This window comes from Malassezia sympodialis, genomic scaffold (genome assembly GCF_000349305.1).
Source record: "Malassezia sympodialis ATCC 42132 genomic scaffold, msy_sf_4, whole genome shotgun sequence".
Classification (NCBI taxonomy): Eukaryota; Fungi; Basidiomycota; class Malasseziomycetes; order Malasseziales; family Malasseziaceae; genus Malassezia; species Malassezia sympodialis.
This window is the reverse complement of record NW_017387802.1, coordinates 326,551-345,397: the sequence shown is the minus strand read 5'-3', so window position 1 is coordinate 345,397 and position 18,847 is coordinate 326,551. Positions and strand designations below refer to the sequence as shown.

The 18,847-nt window shown below is 64.5% G+C and overlaps 7 protein-coding genes across 7 annotated transcripts; 2 read left to right on the top strand and 5 right to left on the bottom strand.

Moving 5' to 3' along the window:
* Positions 1 to 77: 77 nt before the first annotated feature.
* On the bottom strand, positions 78 to 4,310 carry MSY001_1006 (uncharacterized protein; the record flags this gene model as incomplete). The annotated part of the gene is made up of 1 exon (XM_018886109.1): positions 78 to 4,310. One exon carries the CDS (start codon positions 4,308 to 4,310, stop codon positions 78 to 80), a length of 4,233 nt encoding a protein of 1,410 aa, XP_018739615.1.
* Positions 4,311 to 4,475: 165 nt separating this feature from the next.
* Positions 4,476 to 5,255, bottom strand: MSY001_1005 (uncharacterized protein; the record flags this gene model as incomplete). The annotated part of the gene is made up of 1 exon (XM_018886108.1): positions 4,476 to 5,255. The coding sequence occupies one exon, from the start codon at positions 5,253 to 5,255 to the stop codon at positions 4,476 to 4,478; it is 780 nt and encodes a 259-aa protein (XP_018739614.1).
* A 161-nt stretch (positions 5,256 to 5,416) lies between these two features.
* MSY001_1004 (uncharacterized protein) lies at positions 5,417 to 8,265 on the top strand (the record flags this gene model as incomplete). The annotated part of the gene is made up of 2 exons (XM_018886107.1): positions 5,417 to 8,027; positions 8,084 to 8,265. 2 exons carry the CDS (start codon positions 5,417 to 5,419, stop codon positions 8,263 to 8,265), a joined length of 2,793 nt encoding a protein of 930 aa, XP_018739613.1.
* A 69-nt stretch (positions 8,266 to 8,334) lies between these two features.
* MSY001_1003 (uncharacterized protein) lies at positions 8,335 to 10,722 on the bottom strand (the record flags this gene model as incomplete). Its single annotated transcript, XM_018886106.1, has 1 exon — positions 8,335 to 10,722. One exon carries the CDS (start codon positions 10,720 to 10,722, stop codon positions 8,335 to 8,337), a length of 2,388 nt encoding a protein of 795 aa, XP_018739612.1.
* A 74-nt stretch (positions 10,723 to 10,796) lies between these two features.
* MSY001_1002 (uncharacterized protein) lies at positions 10,797 to 11,677 on the top strand (the record flags this gene model as incomplete). Its single annotated transcript, XM_018886104.1, has 4 exons — positions 10,797 to 11,304; positions 11,328 to 11,421; positions 11,445 to 11,630; positions 11,659 to 11,677. The coding sequence occupies 4 exons, from the start codon at positions 10,797 to 10,799 to the stop codon at positions 11,675 to 11,677; spliced, it is 807 nt and encodes a 268-aa protein (XP_018739611.1).
* Positions 11,678 to 12,423: 746 nt separating this feature from the next.
* Positions 12,424 to 14,538, bottom strand: MSY001_1001 (uncharacterized protein; the record flags this gene model as incomplete). Its single annotated transcript, XM_018886103.1, has 6 exons — positions 12,424 to 13,627; positions 13,651 to 13,718; positions 13,742 to 14,127; positions 14,189 to 14,237; positions 14,261 to 14,368; positions 14,392 to 14,538. The coding sequence occupies 6 exons, from the start codon at positions 14,536 to 14,538 to the stop codon at positions 12,424 to 12,426; spliced, it is 1,962 nt and encodes a 653-aa protein (XP_018739610.1).
* Positions 14,539 to 15,306: 768 nt separating this feature from the next.
* On the bottom strand, positions 15,307 to 16,659 carry MSY001_1000 (uncharacterized protein; the record flags this gene model as incomplete). The annotated part of the gene is made up of 1 exon (XM_018886102.1): positions 15,307 to 16,659. The coding sequence occupies one exon, from the start codon at positions 16,657 to 16,659 to the stop codon at positions 15,307 to 15,309; it is 1,353 nt and encodes a 450-aa protein (XP_018739609.1).
* Between the last annotated feature and the right edge of the window lie 2,188 nt (positions 16,660 to 18,847).

Here is an 18,847-nt window from a genome sequence, read left to right as displayed (position 1 = left end):
GAGGAACGTGCACGGTGCGTCGCACAACGCAAGTCACATGCGTGCTGCACGGCCGAGGGACAAGGGGAGCTACGAAACTAGCGCTTCTTGAACAGATTGGCGACGCGGTGCCGCCGGCGGGTCGTGCTGCCGCCATCGTTGACGCTGGCCATATCAGACATGGAGTGGCCACGCTGGTGAGACTGGCGCGACTTGGAGGGCTGTAGCTCCGACTGGACGGCTGACGAGTTCGCATCGCCCTCCGCTTTGTCCGAGACGTCGTGGCCCGACTGGGGCGGCTCATGCGCGGCTGCGTATTCCTGCGCGGCGGAGCGCTCGGCCGCTGCCTGGTCGGTGGCCTCCTTTTTGTGGATGCCAAGTATACCGGCAAAGCCGCGGCCAATGTGGAGCCCACCGCTCGCGACGCCCTTGCCGATACCGCCAATACCGCCAATCACGCCCGAGGCCACACCACCAATCAGGTTCGAGCCTTTGGTGGTGCGGTTGTTCAGGTATCGAGGATGGAACGTGAGACGCACTGTAATGGTGCTCTCAGGGTTCGAGCCTTCGCCCTTGAGTTGATACGTTCGCTCGTGTGTCTCAAACGGCTCCAACTCGGCCAGGTTCACAACGGCCACGCCCAGCGGGTCCGACGAGCCCACCTGATCCCAGTCGCGTACATTGAAGCAGTACTCGTGCGTGAGTCGCGAGGTAATCATGACTTCGGGCAGGATCTCGTTAAATACGGGATTCAGGCTGCGCCGCACCGTCTTGCTGCGGGCCACCGTAACGCCGTCGTCCTGGAACAGGACGTACGGGTCCGACTTGCCACCGCGGTCAGCGACCGATAGGTTCGCACACGATAGCACTTCGATCGTAAGGATGCCCTGGTTGACGACACTCTCCACGGCCTCGAGATGCACATCCATGGGAATGTAGCGGCAGCTAATCTTTACCTCGCAGCCACCCGACGCGAGCAGCAGCTCGCCCTCGCTGAGCTTGGAGATCGCATCCTTGCCCTTGTCCGCCAAGTCCGAGCCGGCCTCGATCGCCTTGGCGGGCATGTTCGACAGGCCCGAAATCGCGCCGGCCATGTTCTCCGGCTTCAGATTCTCAGCCGTGTTGCCGATCATCTTAGTCGGGTCCAGCGAGCCATGCTCGCCTGTCGGCGTCAGCTGCAGGGTCGTCGGCTGCGTGAGCGCCTTCTCCAGCAGCGACCGTGTATTGCATGAGTATTCGGCAATGACATCGCTGTCGCGCGGACCGATACGTGCACGGAACCACACGTTCGACACGTCGAGCTCACGCACCACATACTCGCCGACCTCGTCCCAGTTGTAGTCCTTCTTGCGCGGCTCTGTCGTGTATGCTGGCCAGGCGCAGTCGTCAAACACCACCTCAAGCTGTGCGCGGGAGCGCGGGAACTTGCCCTCGATCATGTTGAACACAACCACACCCGACGGGCTCTGCAGCACCTGCTCCGGCGACAGTTCCACACCCGCGTCAGGGTCGTCGTCCTCGCCCTCGTCTTCATTAAGGTGTGCGTTGCCCGCGGTCGTTGCTGCTCCCGCCTCCTCGATTGCATCAGGCGACGTGAGCGCCGAGTCGCCGTTCACTTGGGCGTCGAGACCGGCCTTTTCACGGCGCTCTGCCTCCAGCTTCTTGTTCTGTTCGATGAAGTTGGCGCCTTCCACATGCATGGCCGTGACAAACTCCACGTCAAAGTCGACCACGCCCTTGGTCGTGCCGTTGGGTTGCTTCAGAGGCTCACGGAACGAGCGGCGACCGCGGCTCGTGTACGGGTACACCGAGTCCTCGATGTTGTCCTCGGCCAACTCGCCCACAGGGATATCGCAAAAGCCAAGCGAGCGATCGTGGGTAGACGACTGGTAGTCGAACACCTCGAAACGCACCACCTCGGCGGTCGAGTGCACAGGTGCATACAGCACCTGGTTCCACACCGGATTCAGGTTGTCGTCGACCACATTCGTACCGGTCACCGGCAAGTTGTTCACGCGCAGCACGGCATACGGGTCCGACTTGCCGCCCGACAGCACCTCGACATTCTTGAGGTCGCGTGCCCCGCGCACCCAGAACTTGAGCGCACCAATGGCCGGGCGGTAGCTGTTGCTGCCGTTGATACTGCCCGACATGAGCACCGGCTTCCACTGGCCCGACATGCGCAGGCGCGCGCGCTCGGTCTCGGGAAACGGGAACCAGTCCTGCTTGCGGTCGCGCGCATGCACCAGGTCGTCAATCTTCACACTCAGCGATGCCATCACCGCATTCTTCGCGCCCTTGCGCGTGTCGACCATCTCCACCGTCAACACACTGCCGTAGCGGTCCACGACCAGCATCTCTGTCACATCCTCAAAGATCGGGCTCAGCGTCGTCTTAATCTCGGCCGTCTCCTTGATCAGCTTGCGGTTCAGCAGCAGACGCGCCTTGATGCTCATATCGCCCTCGATCTCCGGAGCACTGACCAGCTCGCGTGCTTGGTTGAGCGTGAGACGCAGAATACCGGCCGCCGTCTCGGGCAGTGGCTGCAGGAGCCCATCCGGTCCGACTTCCGGCTTCATGACTGGGAAGTAGTCAAGCGAGAACTGCACTGAGCCGAGCGGCTTGTCGCCGTACATGATGGCCTTGTTCATCTGGCCAGGCGACGGGTTGTCGGCCAGCGACGAGAGGTCAACCTGCGTCACACCCAAGCGGGTGTGAGGGCGGTTGCCCTTGTCGTCCATGAGCTCGAGCACCAGTAGGCCTTGCAGATCCTTAATGAGCACATGGTTCGTATCTTTGAACGTCGGGTTGGCATTCAGCTCCTTCGTGCGCGTGCGCGCCACTTCCTTGCCGTCGTTGACCGAGATGATAAAGTAGGGGTTCGGCGCGCCACCGCTGAAGCTCAAGCGCTTGAGGTCGCGGGCACTCCATATAGTGACCTGCAGGACACCCGCCGTAGCATCGAGCGGCGTACCCGACATGAGTTCCTCCAGGTTCAGTGAGAACTGGTTGGGGCTGTACATCATGGGACCCAGTGCACTGTGAACCTGGTTGTGAATGAAGCCAGAGAGACCAGGGAGCGCCGCCACGTCGAGACCAAAGGTGCTGCCGCCAATGGGCTTTAGCTCAAAGTCAAAGTTTGGCGGCTGGAGGAACGAGAGATCGACCATCTGCACGTGAGGGAAGCTGCTGATCAGCTTCAGGCGGAAGCGCATCGTGCCGACAAAGCTCATGTTCTCCACGAGCACGGGTAGGCCGGCGCCGACCATACCCTTGCCGACGCGGATGGTCAGCACGACCTTGGGGTTGATTTTGCGCGATGCCTGACGCACCGACAGGTCCTGCACGTCGCTGGGTGTAAAGTTGACCTTCCAGTCCATCACAATGACATCATCCTCCGTGTCCGGACGCGTGCGCACCGAGTCGACCATGGGCGCCTTGGTGCCCAGTGTGAATGTCGTCAAGCGGAGCGAGTCCAGGAACGGCGGGCAGTTATCGCGCAGTACTTCGTCCACCGACTGAATGATCGTAGCTGAAAGCACCGGTTCGTAAATAAGCCAGAAGCGCGCCAGGAAGTGGTTGATCCAATGCGCCGTCTCATTCTCGCTAAGCATGCGGCGGCGCGCAAGCTCGCGCGAGACATCGTCCCGGATGCGCTGGCGTGTGCGGCGCACACTGGTCGTGTAGTAGGTGCCGGCCACGCTGGCCACAATCAGCACAATACCCCAGCCAGTACCGAAGCGCGTGAGCAGGTAAGTAATCACACAGGAGCCAATAATCACCGCTGCGTCTGTCCACAGGTAGCCGTAGTACGCGTCATGCACAAAGGTGCTGACCACGTCTGACTCACGCAGACGCGACCGGTCAATGTCAAATTCGTCGGGTTTCAGGCCCAGCAGGCGGCGCGACTCGCCGACCCAGCCTACTGTGTACCAGTCGGGAATGTTCAGCGACGGCGCGCCGGCCGGGAGGGCGCCGGGTATGAGGAGGTCGCCGCCCATTTGGCCGCGCTCGCGGCTCGCGCGGTCGATGTCGCGCAAGCTGACATTGGAGCGCGTGCGAGTGCCAGAGATGTCCGAGGGCACACTTCGGTACAGCTTGTCGCTCTCTTCCTTCTCTTTCAACCGTTTCTGTTCCGCGAGCTCGCCACGCGGCTTGACACCGTCCATGGCCTTCTTCGCGGCCTTGCCCTTCTCCTCCGGCGAGGCATTCTCGTCGAAGGTCTGCACCTCCGCACCCTCAGCCTCGAGCTCGTGCGCCATCATCTTCTCAGCCTCTTTGGGATCCGGACCATCATTGTTGCCCCCCTTGAAGGGGTTCAGCTGGACCATGCCTTCCGCCGAGATCTAAAGTGGGACCCTGGGCAAACCCATCAACCGATTTGGGCCACGGCTTGCATAAGCCCGCTGCGTGCCGCACACACCACGTGAGCAGAAGCAGGCACCGAGTGCCGCAGCCGCGTGAAGGGGAACCTGTCCATCTATGCTATAGCGATATTACGCAGCGCGCGCCTTCTTAGACGGGCGCTTCTTCTCTTCTTCCTCGAGGTCGATCTCGCGGTCCGCATCGTCCTCATCCTCCTCATCCTCCTCCTCGTCGTCATAGTCGTCTTCCTCGTCCTCGTCCTGGTACAGAGCTGGCATCTCAAAGTGCTGGATCGCGTTGGGGTAGAGGTCCTCGACGATCGCGCGGCCAATGCTGCCCGCGATCTGGGGGCTGTCACTCTCGAAGAATGACGAGAAGAAGGAGCCCGGCTCAAAGTCGTCCTCCTCGTCCTCGTCGTCGTTCAGGTCGCCCTTCGTCGGCTTGTTCTTCGCGAGGTTCACGTCGTCCGACTTCCACGAGATGGTCGTCTTGACCGGCACCAGGTCAGCCGCAAAGTCGAAGGCCGTCGCCTTGCGCGCGTCCTGAGCGAGCTCGAAGGACTTGACGAGCACCTCGTCACTGATAAAGTCGTTGGGCGCAAAGTGGAACGCGATTTTGCATGCGCGGGGGTCGTTCACATCGCGCTGCACGTCAATGCGCTTCAGGTGGTCAAGCAGGGGGTGGTCGTCGTCATCAATGTAGATGTTCGTCGACACGCAGTTCGTCAGGGCCTGAGGCCAGAAGCCGTCGATCTTGTCCACGATCTCAGCACGCTTCTTCAGCAGGGGCTCGTGCAGGCGCGCGACCACCTTGCTAATCTCCATGTCAGCCGCCTGGAACTCGGCATCGAGCGACTGGACCGCGTCCTTCACGGCGTCGGGAATCTGGCCAATCTCGGGCTGGCGGGTCATGATGGACGTGGACAACGCGTACGCTCGGCGGCCGCGGTCAGGGCCCGTCACTGACAAACGCTGAGTCATCATCCCATGCATCCCCTCCGCGTGGGGCGCCCCCTGCGTGGCCTCGCGCCGCACACCCTCTGCCCCGGATGGATCCGCCGGGCCCGCAGCCGATGCGCTCGCGGCGGTACGGCATCATCATGGACCCGCCACCCCAGCTGTCGCGTAGTGCTGTTGACGATCTCGGCAGCTCGATCGCTGCGCCGCCTCCCGACGCCTTTGCGGTGCCTGTGACCCAGAGCAAGGGACAAACGTTCTTGGCTGCGATGGACGAGCCTGGCGTGCTAGAGGACGACGGCGCATGGACGGACTCGGATCCGGAGACGGCGCCGGCCGTGCGCGACCTGCTTGAGGAGGACAAGATGAGCCGTCGCTCCTTCCTAACCGAGATGCAGGGCCGTGGCGAGCGCGCCTGGCTCGAGGAGCTCCAGGAAGAATTCCCCAATATCCGGCGCGTGATGGTGCCGACGGTCGACGAGGAGGAGGACGAGGAGGCGCCGCGCACGATCCCGACGGCACCGCACGTGCGCACGGTGCTACAGGCCATGAGTGCCGGGACAGAGCCGCCTATGGACGAGCCGCTCAGTGAGATCCCCGTGACGGCAGCGACCGCTGCGGCGATGGAGCGCCTCGCCCACGATGACGAAGAAACGGAGCCAGCGCCAGGGCCAATGGAGCGCCGCAAAAAGACCCGCAGTAAGGCGGAGTACGACGTTGGACCCGACGGCGAGCTCGTACGGAAGAAGAAAAAGAAGAAGGATACGACCCGGAAAAAGAAGAAACGGCGCGACGTGGAGCCGCCGTTGGATCTGCGGCACGAGCCGCTCGCCGACCTGCCGCAGGGCCTGCCCAGCGTCGACGAGCCGGCCGAGTCGGAATGGGGCGCGCCGATGCCGTTCCTCGATGCCGTGCCGCGCCCCGCCGACCGGGGGGTGCACGAGCCCGACGTCGTGCCGCCCACGCTGGCTGCGCCAGCGCCGCCCTCGCCGACGCGCTCGCTCGCCGTGACGGAGGCGCCCGCACAGCTGACGCCCGAGCAGAACCGGGCGCGTGTCCTTAACTACAATGCGACGCGCATCGCCGTCAACATGTACGTGGTGTACTGGGGCATGCTCGTCATGCTGCGTCGACTCTGGCGGTGGGAGAACCCCTGGCTCACGGGCGGTACGGCACTGTTCTACGCCGTGGTGTGGTGGCGGGGCGACCTGTTGGCGGTCGGCTTCCTGCTCGCCGTGCTGTACGTCGCGACCTTCCGCCTGTGGCTGACCGCCCCGGCGGCCGATGAGTCGCGGGAACCGGCGCCGCCATCGGCCTTGCTGCGCCATGGCGTGTCGCTCGGCCTCGTCACCACGACGCCATCGCGCGAGATGCTGCAGCAGGTCAGTGACCAGGTGCTTGTGGTGACACATGGCCTCGCGGACGTGCAGGAGCGCATGAAGAACCTGCTCCTCTGGCGCAGTCCGATGGTCACGCTGCGCTACCTCGGGTGGCTCTTGCTGCTCAGTCTGCTCAGCATGCAGGCGACGTCGTGGATGCTCCTGCGCGTGCCGGGCGCACTGCTCTTCTTACTCGTGTTCGTTCTGGCGCCGCTGATTGAGTACGGGCACTGGTACAAGCTCGTCGAGCTGCTGTGCGATGTGACGGGCGCTGAACGCCCGCGCCACGATGCACCGTACGCGACGACGCGCTCAATGCTCGACAACGTGCTGGCGGGCGTGCCGACCGACGAGGAGTTCCTGCAGGAAAAGCTCCAGCGCACGCACTGGGAGGCCGAGCGCGAGCTTCGCCGCCGTGGGCAGTGGATCGAGCCGCTGAACCGCATCGTCGAGGAAATGGATGTGCACCGTGCGAACCTGTCCGGGTGGGCGCCCCAGGGACCGCACACAGCGCAGCGGCAAGACGAGTCACACGGCTCGCCCCGGCACACCGAGGGCGCGGGCATATGGGCCGAGTCGACGCCGCTCCATTCGTCGGTGCGTGCCCCGTCGGCGGAGCCACCGGCCGTGCCGCCGCCCCAGGCGCCGGCTATGCCTGTGCACGAGCCGCTGGCCGACGACACGCACAGCGTGTCGGACTATGGCACGCAGGCGGAGTCGATGTGGGAGGTGCCTGAGGAGCCAGCGCCAGCGGCACCTGAGCCAGCGGTGATGCTGAGCCCGGGCCTGCCCTGGTCGACGGTGCTGCCGACCACGACCCCGGCCGCGGCCGCGTCGGAGACGGGCGCGGCACCGCTCTCGCCTGAGCCCCTGCTGACGCCTGCGCCGCCGATCACGTCGCTCTCGCCACTGCAGCCGGCCGAGCTTGAGCCCAGGGCGGACGGCCCGTTCACGCCGCCAGCGCCGCTCGGCGTGCCCGCAGCAGCTGCCACGTCGGTGGCGCCGGACATGCTAACGACCCCCGCGTCGGCGCACTCCGCCCTGAGGCGGGAGGTAGCGCAGCCAGACCTCGACGCGGACGCACGGCCCGAGCCTGCGGTGGCGCCGACGTCGCCGCCTTGGGAGCCGAGCCCACGCAGGAAGACGGAGCAGCCGCTGACGCCGGCGCTCCATGCGTCCGAGCCGGTCGATGGCGTGTACCTGGCCGTGCACCGCAGGCGTCTCGGGCATCTGCTCGTGCTACCTACGCGCGTGGCCTTTCTGCTATCGTACTCGCCGCGGCGGCCCGAGTCGGTGCCGGGCCTGACGGCATCGCAGGTCCTCTCGCTCAGCCGCACGGTCGACGGGCGTGTGTTTTATCCGACAATGACCCCGCGCGGCATCACGGCGGTCGTCCGCGACGAGATGCGTGGGCGGGGCCGCGCGTCCCTGGTCCCAGCGAGCGGAACGCCGCGGCCCAACCAGGTGCTCTTCGACGTGCCGATCGCCCAGGTGACGGGCCTCAAGAAGCTCCGCAAGACGCTGCCGCTCCTCGACGAGTGCCACGAGGGCCTCGAGCTCGTGCTGGCCTCGGGGCCAGGCCTTAGTATGCCGGCGGTGGTGGGCCGCGACGCGGCGTTTGAGCGGGTGCTCAGTGTGGACCCGGCGCGGTGGCCCTAGCCAAGCCCAAAGCCTGTACTGTGCCGTAGTGCGATCCGTAGCTTGGCCTCGAGCAGAGCCGCGTCGCCATAGACGGGCAAGAAGAGCGTCGATGTGCAGGTGCTGCTCCACGGCACGCGCGCCTCGCTCGCGGCCGATGGATCGACGTGCTGGATGCGCAGGCCCAGCGCCGACGCGCCCAGCGCGGGCACACGCACACACCCCGTGATAAAGCCGAGGAGCGCATGCTGCTCGTCCGGCGGCAGGCGCGCCCACACGCCCCAGAAGTGCTCCAGGTTGCGGTACACGCGCGGCGCGCCCGCGGCGTCTCGATCCGGGAAGCCCACATGCTCGGTGCTCGCGCGTAGGGCCTGTAGATCCAGCTCGCGCTCTTCGCGCCCACACAGCAGCAGCTCGAGCTCGGCCGCCGAGAGGAGCGCGAGGGGCGACGGCGCGCCGCCGGCCGGCGCAACGATGCGCGCAAAGCCGCGTGCGAGTGCGGCCCAGGGCGCACGCACCTCGTCCAGGAGCACATGCGCGCAGACCCGCGCCACGTAGGCGTCGCGGTCGTCCACACGCACAACGCGCGTGCTGCCGAGCGGCACCAGCTCCGTCGAGCCGCTCGGCGCATCCATCTGCCACGTGAGGTGCGCCTCGGCGAGCTCCGCCGCGTCCAGCTTGCGCACGCGCGCGAGGCCTGCGGCAAGTGCTGGCTTGAGGTGCGCGAGCGTCGCGAGATTGCACGGTGCCGCGTGCCCCTGGCTCAGTGCAAGGAGAAGCACATACAGCGCCCGCGGAAAGTGCAGCGGCAGCGTGATTTGGTGGAAGAGTGCGAGGCCCAGGGCTGTGCCGAGCAGCTCGAGCTTCGCGAGCTGCTCGTCCGGCAGGGCAGCACGCAGGTACAGCAGGCCCTGCATGTGCGGCTCACTGGCGCCTAGGTCTGTCCATACCGGCTCGCGCTGCAGCGCTTCGCACAGCAGCTGCAGCCACTCTTTGCGCAGGCCGCCCGCGTCCTGCGCTGGCTCGTCGCGGAACGTCACCTGGAGCGGGCGATGCAGCGCATGCGCAGGCGCCGCAGCGACCGCCGCGAGCGAGTCGTCCAACAGCGTGGCGCGCGCCACCGACACGCGCCAAGTCCCGACCGTCGCGTCCGGCGCGTGGCCTGGCACCACTTCGTCGGCCCATGCGTCGTGCGAGGCCTGGCGCATCGCACCCTGTGCCTCCCATGCGATGATCTGGGCCTTGGCCGTAAGGGTGAGCAGCCACGGCCGCGTCATGAGCGCCGAGCCCGTAGGGGGCGCGCGCAGATACGCCTCATACTCGCGGACAATCGGGGGAAGTGACGTGGCCGCAACGGCGAACTGCGCCGCAGGCAGTGGCGCCGCACGCGCTTGGTTCACGGCCCAAGCCACGGACAACGCATGGATCAGCGGCATCGGCAGGGCGTGGCCATGGCACAGGTACTGGCTCGTGTGCCAGCTGAGCGCGCCGGTCAGGCCATCGACGACTGTCGCCCAGCGACGCGGCTCGAGCGCACAGGGATGCGATGCAGATACGTGTGGCGCCCAGGCAGCCAGCACGTCGCGGCCCAGGCAGCTGCCGAGCTCGAGCGCCGTCCATACGACCGCCTGCGTGGGGTTCGCCGCGTACTGTGCCGCGCAATGGATGAGCAAGGGCGCGAGCCGCTCGCGCATGTCGTGCCGCACCTCCGGCGGGAGTATGTCCGATTGCAGCGCGCCGCATAGCGCTGGGACAGCAGTGTCCGACTGGGATGCCATAGAGAGCCCGGCTGGCGAGCTGATCCACTGCTCGGGCACTTCCAGTGCCTCGGGCGCCGCAGGTGCGGCACCCTCGTGGGCAAGCGCCGCCCTGGGCGCCGGCTCCGTGGGTGGCGCAGCCTGCAGGCGATGCGCGGCGATCTGCGGCGCCGTCGAGCCCGTGCTGCGTGTATGAAACATGGAGGCCCATGCGCCGAGCTGCGGACCATGCGACCGATCGCGCACCGTGATGCTGGCCATGCCATGGAGGGCGCGGGGCGCAGGGAGCCGGTCCGTCCGGGGCGCAGCGCCCAGCGTAGGCGCATCGGGGTCGAAGTCGGCGTGCGCGGGCGCCTCGGGAAGCTCGGCGTCGTCCGGGCGGAACACGATCGAGCGCGACGAGCGCCCAGCGCGCCGCCATGCACTGGCGCGCGCATTCATCTCGTCGACACGCGAAGGATACGGCTCGAACGACGAGGTCACTTGGTCATCCCAGGTGGCGCGCGCCGCGCGCGAGCGGCGCGTGCGCGCCATGTGCTGTGCAGACGCCAGGTCAGGAAATGCAGATGATGCATGGGCGGCGCTCGAGCCCGCGAGAGCCGATGCAGGAGGCGGGCGGCCCCATGGCGACGCCGGCGGAGGCCCCATGCTCCGCGGTGGCACGGCGAGTGTGGAGTGGGAGGTGTGGAGGAAATGGGCGAATTGTCACGTCGGCGCCCACCATGACGAATGTGCTGGCTCTCCCGGTGGCCTACGTGCCGAGCCATGCGACAACGTCGCTCTTTTCGAGCTTGCGGCAGCGCCGGCCACCAAGTGAGGATGACTGGCCCCATAACGAATTTGACTTTGAGCCGTATGTGAAGCGGGAGCTGCAGATCCGACTCGAGTCGGACGACGAAGTGTGCCCGCGCTTTGAGCGCCACCGGCGCTGCGAGCTGGGCGGGCGCTGCACGCTGCGTCACTGCGTGACGCCGTCGCCGCATGTGCCCGCGCTGCTTGGGCGCGAGGGCTCGCGCCGCACCGTGTGCAAGCACTGGTTGCGCAGCCTATGCAAGAAGGGCGACCTGTGTGACTATCTGCACGAGTACGACCTGCGGCGCATGCCCGAGTGCCGCTTCTACTCGACGTTTGGCTACTGCCACTCGGGCGATGAGTGCCTGCATGTACATATCGAGCCGGAGGTGAAGCGCCGCCGGTGCGAGCGCTACGACCGCGGCTTTTGTGAACTGGGTATGTTGCCTGCGCTGACCCAGGCCCCGAGTGCCCCAAGAAACATGTGCGGCGCCTCGCGTGCCCGTACTACCTCGCTGGCTTTTGCCCGCTGGGGCCGGAGTGCAACCTTGGCCAGTGCGTACACGCGACTGACCCAGCATCAAGGCGCTGATTCCCACGCCCGAGTCGCGCGCCGCGACGCCCCTACTCACGCACCGGCCGCTGTCGATGGCCGAGGCATTCGGTGGCGCCCCCGGCATCCAGGAGGTGCCAACGGATCCTCGCACTGGACGTGCGATCGTGCCAGCCAGGCACTGGGCCGCTGCGGCTGAGCTACGGAAGGTGTGTGTGGCCGCGAGCCACGACCCCCAGGCGCGCCGTCGCGAGCTGACAGACGTGCAATGCTACAAGTGTGGCGAGTTGAACCACTTTGCGAATGCGTGTCCCCACGCCTACCGCCTCGGGCCTCGTCCGCCGGACCGCTGGCGAACATAGCGATGATCACAGCTTCGTCTTGACCGTCTGTACATCCACCTTGGTGTGGGTACTCGTAGCCGTCTTCCGCACACGCGCGCCGTCGCGTGCGGTAAGCGCATACACGTCCGTCTGCACAAGCGCGACGCTACGGCTCACGTTGAGAATGTGCGTGTCGACTTCGATCCACATGCCAATGTGTGTCGGCGCAAGGTAGTGCACTGTGAGCGACTGCGACACGCCCGTGCTGACCCAGCTCGTGCCCTGCTCGCCGGGGCTAAAGAGGGAGAGAAGGAACGACGAGAGCAGATCAATGACCGAGGCAATGGACCCACCATGCATCGTCCCGAACGGATTCGCCATGTGCGGCTGCACCTGCAGCCGAAAGCGCATGGTGCCCTGCTTCGCGCGCGTCGGCCGGTCTGTGCGGGCGCGCGGATCCTGGCCCCACACGACGCCATCGCGCTCAGCGTACGAGAGAAAGTACTGCGTGCCTGCCATCGTGAGCGTGTTCCAGCGGCCAGGGTCATTCGTGAGCATCTCTAGCACACTGACAGCCTGCTCCACGGCCTCGTCGACCGTCTGCAGACGCTCGCCGTCCTGGTCCCCCATCGTGGTGCCCCACAACCGGCGCCGTCGCTAGCCGACGCGGACGCCGGATGACTAAGCAGACCCTGTACACCGCTCGCTCAAGCGGCGCACGAGCCGCTCCACCTGCGCCACAAGCGGATCGCACGGCGCGGTCTCTGCGTCGCGCACGCGCGCCGCGACACGGTCATGCTCATCACATAGCTTCGCGTACGCAGCATCATCGCCTGCATGCTGCGCGAGCGCCCGCTCCAGGTACACGCTCGTTGCTTGGGCGCTCCACGCCTCTACGCGTGCCCAGTCGGCAGACGCACACGCCAAGCTGCGTCGCGCGTGCGTCACATCGCGCGAAGCGAGTGCTTGCTTGGCTTCGGCCATGTAGAACATGGCGCGGCGCTCACCATTCTCGTCGGCGAGTGCCTGGGGGCGCACCTGCGCGAGCACGGCCTTGGCCTCGGTGCTCATCGCCAGCGCAAGCGCCTGGACCTCGGCAAGCTGCACAAGGCCCGTGCGATGCAGGGGGTAAAGCTGCTGTGCACCACTCGCAGCGATCGCCTTCATCAGGGGATCCAAACACTGGTGCGGCTGCTGTGCATCCCGCATCGACTGCGCCTCTGCGAGCCACTCGGCGGCACTGGGGCCAGGCGTGAGTGTCGCATGCCACTCGCCGACGCCAGGACACAGTGCTGCAAGACGCCGCAGCGTCGAGACATGCCCCTGGCGTCGCGCACGGAGCCACAGAACGCGCCATACGGCCGCTTGCCACTCCTTGCATAGGGCCTGCGACGTGATCCGCTCGAGCTGTGCCGGCGCGACGAGCGCGGCGATTGCCGCTGCATAGGCGCCGCGCTCAGCATCGCGGTACGCACCAGTCGCACACGCATCGAGCGCAAGGGCATCATAGCCAGCCGGCGGCGCCATGTGCCCGAGACGCTCGACGTGCGCCATGTACGCCTCGGCCAGGCGCGGCTCGCCCAGCTGCAGCCACACGCGCGCAAGCACGGCCGACGGGCACGCCGCGCACCGCTCGATGCTGGGCCGCGGCTCCCACGTCGGCTCCATGCGTGCAAAGGGCGCGCGGGGTGCCCAAATGGTATCGTAGAGGGAGTGCACGATCGCCAAGAGCGGCCGCCCGCGCAGCCGGTCCTGCTCGGCCTTCCACAGAGTGAGCGGCGCATACGCGCCACACTTGAGCGTGTCAGGCGCCTCAGGCTGGGTCAGCACGCCACCCCGATCGTCGTGCGCAACAGGATCGAGCACGGACAGCTGGTCAAGCAGACTGTGTCAGTGTGCACCACGTACCGGTCACACGCGCGCATGCACTCGGCGTCGCCGACGGTGCGTGCGAGGAGAATGGCCTCGTCGAGGGCCTGCATAAGCCGATCATACGTACGGTGCGCGCGGCATCCCAGCCCTCGGTGTGCATGTGGAAGCGCGCGAGGTTGAGCAGGGCGTGCTGATGCAGCTCCTGGTCGCACCCCGGCAGGGTATAATCGAAGAACGCGCGCAGATCGTTCTTCGTCGCGGTATAGTCGCCGCGGCGTTCACTCTCGCGCCACTGTCGAAAGGCGCGCGCAGGCGCTTGCACTTGTGTGAGCCGCGAAGACGTACCTTGCCACTCGTCAATCAGGGCCGACTCGCGGCCATCGCGCCATGCGCGACACAGGGCGACGAGCTCCGTGCGCTCGTGATCTAGGAGCATCTCGTACGAAAGACGCGCGCGCCGCACAAAGAGACCAAGGTACGAGCGCCGATCCAGGAGCATGGGGCACATCGCATCTGCCTCGTCGTGTAGGCCGTCAAGGCAGTCGGGCAATTCTGCGTGAGCAGGGCAACCTACTTGCGTGCATAAGGTCCGTGAGGCCGTCCATGCTTTCGAGCGCGGCAAACTGGTGTCAGCCTAGCCACGTACACTCATGTGCAGATACGTGAGCAGTTTCTCGCGCGTTGTCGGATACGCGTGTAGCACGGCGCGCAGTCGCGCCTCGAGGGCCGCCAAATGAGGCGGCGCACAGTCGATCTACGTTAGCACACCGCACGTACACACTCCAGCGCGCGCACAAGGAAGAGAAGCAGGACGCGTCGCGCATGTGTCTCGCCGTCGCTCGGCGCCAGGCACACGAACGTGACGAGCAGCAGGAGCGCGATAACGTGGCCATCGAGCGTCTGCTGGCAGCCGAACTGGACCATTGTGGAGAAGCGGCGGGCCGCAGCTCTTGGGTTAACGCATGTCGCAGGCGGCGGTCGACGGTATGACACGCGTCCTGCTGGTGCGCCATGGCGAGACGAACGAGAATGTGCAGGGCATTGTGCAGGGCCAGCTGGACACGCTGTTGAATGCAGTGGGTTTGCAGCAGGCACAGCGCACGGGCGTGGCACTGCAGGCAGAGTCGGTGACGCGCATCATTAGCAGTCCGCTGCAGCGCACCCGAGACGTACGTCGACGCCCTCACACAGACCGCGCACCACATTGCCGCGCATCATGGTGTGCAGATCGAGACGGACCCGCGGCTTATGGAGCGCTGCTTCGGAGTGCTCCAGGGCCGAGTGTACCGTGGCCCTGCGCAGAAGCCGGAGGACACGGAGGGTATAGAGCCCTCGGCCGCGTACGTTGCACGACTAACGCAGCATGCGCACGCGTCTCGCGTCATTTTGGGATGACCTGGTCGCAGATGTGCGGGCCTCGGCGCCTCGCGTAGTCGTGCTGGTGAGTCACGGCGGCGCTCTCAGCACTTTGGTGAACCAAGTGCTGCTGCCCCGTGGTGACGTAGTGCTGCGTGAGGATCTGGAGCCGAGCCGCTTTTGGAACTGCAGCATCACGGACATTCACCTGCGTGCGGATGCGCCGGGTCTGGTCGTGCGCTGGGCCGATACGGCGCACCTTGACGAAGCCACGCACGTCGTCAACGTAGATGAGGCGGGGCCAGCGCCTGAGAATGCGTAGTATTGTACATGGTTCTATCGGAAGCTTGCTGCATGGGGCGTGGGGCGCCGTCGATGCAGTAGCGTCTGCAGGGCGCTCAGCCACTGGATTTCCTCGTCCTCGGTAGGAGCGCACAGAACGAAGGTACGCGAGGTGGTCACGATACGGAAGCAATGATCGGTGCGGTGATGTAAGTCGGGCGACAGTGCATTTGCATCCATCGACGGCGAGGTCGGCATCGCTGGGGTGCCGCGCGACTCGGGCGAGCCGGTGATGAAGCCGAGACGGGGAAACGACGACGGCGAAAACGAGAGGCCAGATCCTGAACTTGTAGCGACACCCACTTCGAATTCCATCACGTCCATAATCTCAGCAGTCAGCACACGGCGGTACGTGTGCAGCTCCATGTGGCTGCGCGAGTAGTACAGTGAGTCGAGCGTTAGGACAAACCAGCGCTTCCGCCACTGCTTCCGCCGCGTGCTCTGTTTCATGAGGTAGCCCTGCGCAATGACGCGGTTCACGTCTTCGTCGGGCGCCGCGCTGGAGCCCGATGCCACGCGCGGCGCGGCCGACGGCATGGTGCCTGGGTCCTCGAGCTCTGGCTCCTGATCGTCGTCGGAGCTACTCAGCCACATGCCATGCGCCGATGGACGCGGGCGGCGTGCTTTAGCATCATCGATTGTGCGCGGCGCCGACAATACCGTTGCGCCTTTCGACGATGCACCGCCCTGCGAGTCGAGTGTGAACCAGCGTGAGAACGACTGGAACTCGGTGCGGCGTCCGGGCGTGCTGCGCTCGTCCGCGTTGTCTTCGCTGCGAGGTACTGAGAGGGCCGGCATAGTCGGCGAGCGGGAGAGGTGGGGTCCTAGTTCTGCGCCTTCCACGGCCTGGTCGCGCATATTGAGCAGCGCCTCGATCCACATGTTAGTCTCGTCCTGGCTCGAGGCTTTGAGAAACAAGGTCCGCCCTGCGGTCACGATTCCGATCGTCGTGCCGATGCGGCGAAAGTCAACGGGCACGACTGCGCGAATGTCTCGCGTAGGGACCAGGTTGAGGAGCAAATACTCTTGCTCGTTCTTGTAAAAGGCCAGGCGCGACGGCCGCAGCACAACCCATCGCCGTTTCCACACTTTTCGCCGCTCACCGCGCTTCAGCAGGAAGCCGGCGCATGCAATCTTCTCGTTGATAAGCTCGTGCGGGATCTCATGCGTGGCATGCCCCAGCTCGTCTTCGTCCAGCTCCACGTCGTGGCCACGCTCCACAGCCTCCGCAGGCACGTCACTCACGGTAAGAGCGGGCGCGAGTGCGAGGCCGGGGGCGGACTGGCCAGGTACACTGTGACTTGGCACATCGTGCACAGGATCCACCGGATCCTGTATTTTTAACATCGTCGTATTCGCACGCGCCCCAGCACGGAGGCGGTCGCAACGTGGCAGTGCCTAGACCGCCGGCGTTGTACACTTAGTTCCTTCGCCTCACCACATATTTCCACATGATCACGTGGCGTTACACCCGCGCGGGCGGCCGCTACCAGGCGTCGACCGTCGCTCCTCATGCTTGGACGTGCTAGCTCGATGATGCCTGTGCGTGCTGCGCAGCGCGCGCCCTGGCGTGCCGCTATGCGGACGCAGTACCGCTATGCTTCGGGCCATGGCCCCAGCTACAATGAGCCTTCTGGTATGTATGGCGCTCTCTCACACCAGGCTACCTGTTTGGCGAAAAGGTGCGTTTCACCTTACCACTTACGCCAGCCCCCAGCGCCTGGTACAAAGCGCGTGAAAGATGCGTGGGAGAACATTTGGTATTGGGGCATGTACGGCGGTGTCGCCGCCTTTGCCGTGGTCATGTACTTCAAGCCTGACCGAAGGTACGTGTTGCACCTTGCTCACGGCAGTGTCCGGTCGTGGGCCGCCCCGGAGGCGGAGAAGCGCCTAGACGAGTCGGGTCTGCCGTGGCGTTACAAGCCGTCGCCGAACTCGGGCTACCCGAATGGTATTCCATAGCTCTACAGCTGGCGCGATGGCGCTCGTATCGACAACTTGGTGCGAAGCATGGTCATCTGATCGTAAGTAGGCTCTACGCACCTCTGGATACACGGCGCGCACCCGCTCGCCCAGCCACTCTTCCGTTGCAACGGCGTCCTTCAGCAACACATGTTGCTCAAAATACAAGGTCACGAATATGACCAGCAAGGGGCCGCTCGGCACTACTGCGAGGTCGCTCCATGTAAACGCAGGCCTAGCGTCATTCTCTTTGGCCTGTGTCGATGCAGATGCCAGCGCAGCCTCGACGGATTGTAGCACATCAGAGTCAGCGCTCCGATCACACAGATGCTCCAGCGATCGGACTAGAAGGCGCCAGGCGTCCACACCATTGTGTACGGCTCTGGCCATACCGCCCAGTGGATCGAGCCAGGAGTAGCCAACCCATGAGCCAGAGAGGGTTATCAATGATATAATGGAGGCAGAACTTTCAGATCGTTGGTGCTGAGCACTCGCCTCCAGCATGGTGCTCCGTGTATTTCGCGCTGTCGTGCGCATTACACGGTACAGCATCTCCTTGATGATGAGATTCACAATAACAAAAATGATGGCACGCGGCTCCGTCAACGCAGGCCCGTGCTCATGTGTGTGCAGATGGGCCGGCGTATCAGGAATCTGATACAACAGCATACGTGCTTGCTCCAGCCACGGAAGTGTGGGAGCGAGCCTATCGAGCATTTGGATCAATGCATGAACACCGATGCTCACAGACCCACTTAACAACATACAGCTGATAAAGAAAGAACCCAGCGTCTCCATCTTTCCATAACCAAGGGGGTATCGTGCCGTGGGTAGCTGCTTGGCTTTGTACAGACACAGAATTGTAGCCAAATCGCTAATAGTGTCAGATAAGGCATGCACAGCATCGGCAAGCAAGGTCGAGCTGCTCCATCCATAGCCTGCCACGCCTTTGGCAATACTTAGAATCACGTTGACGCCCAGGCACAAGTAGGCCATCTGGGCCACCGCCTGATTACCATGGCCCACCTGTGCCCAATCAATCGTGTGTTGCAGGTGCGGATCAGCCGAATGCCGATGTTTATGCCCCATTCTCGACAATCTCACCTGTGGCGACACTAGCTCGTACGGTCAGCCAGACAACGCGTCGGTACCCCGGTCTTAAGTACCGTCGAGGTGGAGCAGTATGATATGAATGGAGGTGTGTATAGATTAAAAACATCCTCTACGAAATAACGTCAACGGCTTCTGAGTAACACCCGGAAAGTCGTGCAAAAACCACACGAATGGGTATTACACTGTGAGCAGAAAAAAAAGAGGTATCTTGCCTGTATCAGCGAAATTCGGCTGCTGTTGAAGAAAAAGGAGAAAAAGAAGAAGAAAAAAAATACAGTGCTAGGGACAGCCAGTATCCCAAACTAGTACTTCAATTGATTCACATCGACAAGTTGACCTGCGACCTGGACAAGTTTCTGTGTCTTTTCAGTGGCCGTCTTCTTTGTTCCAGAATGCCCTGAGACCTGCCCTTCTTCCTGAAAACCAAGACTCTTACACAATAGCCGGTACTTGGCACGAA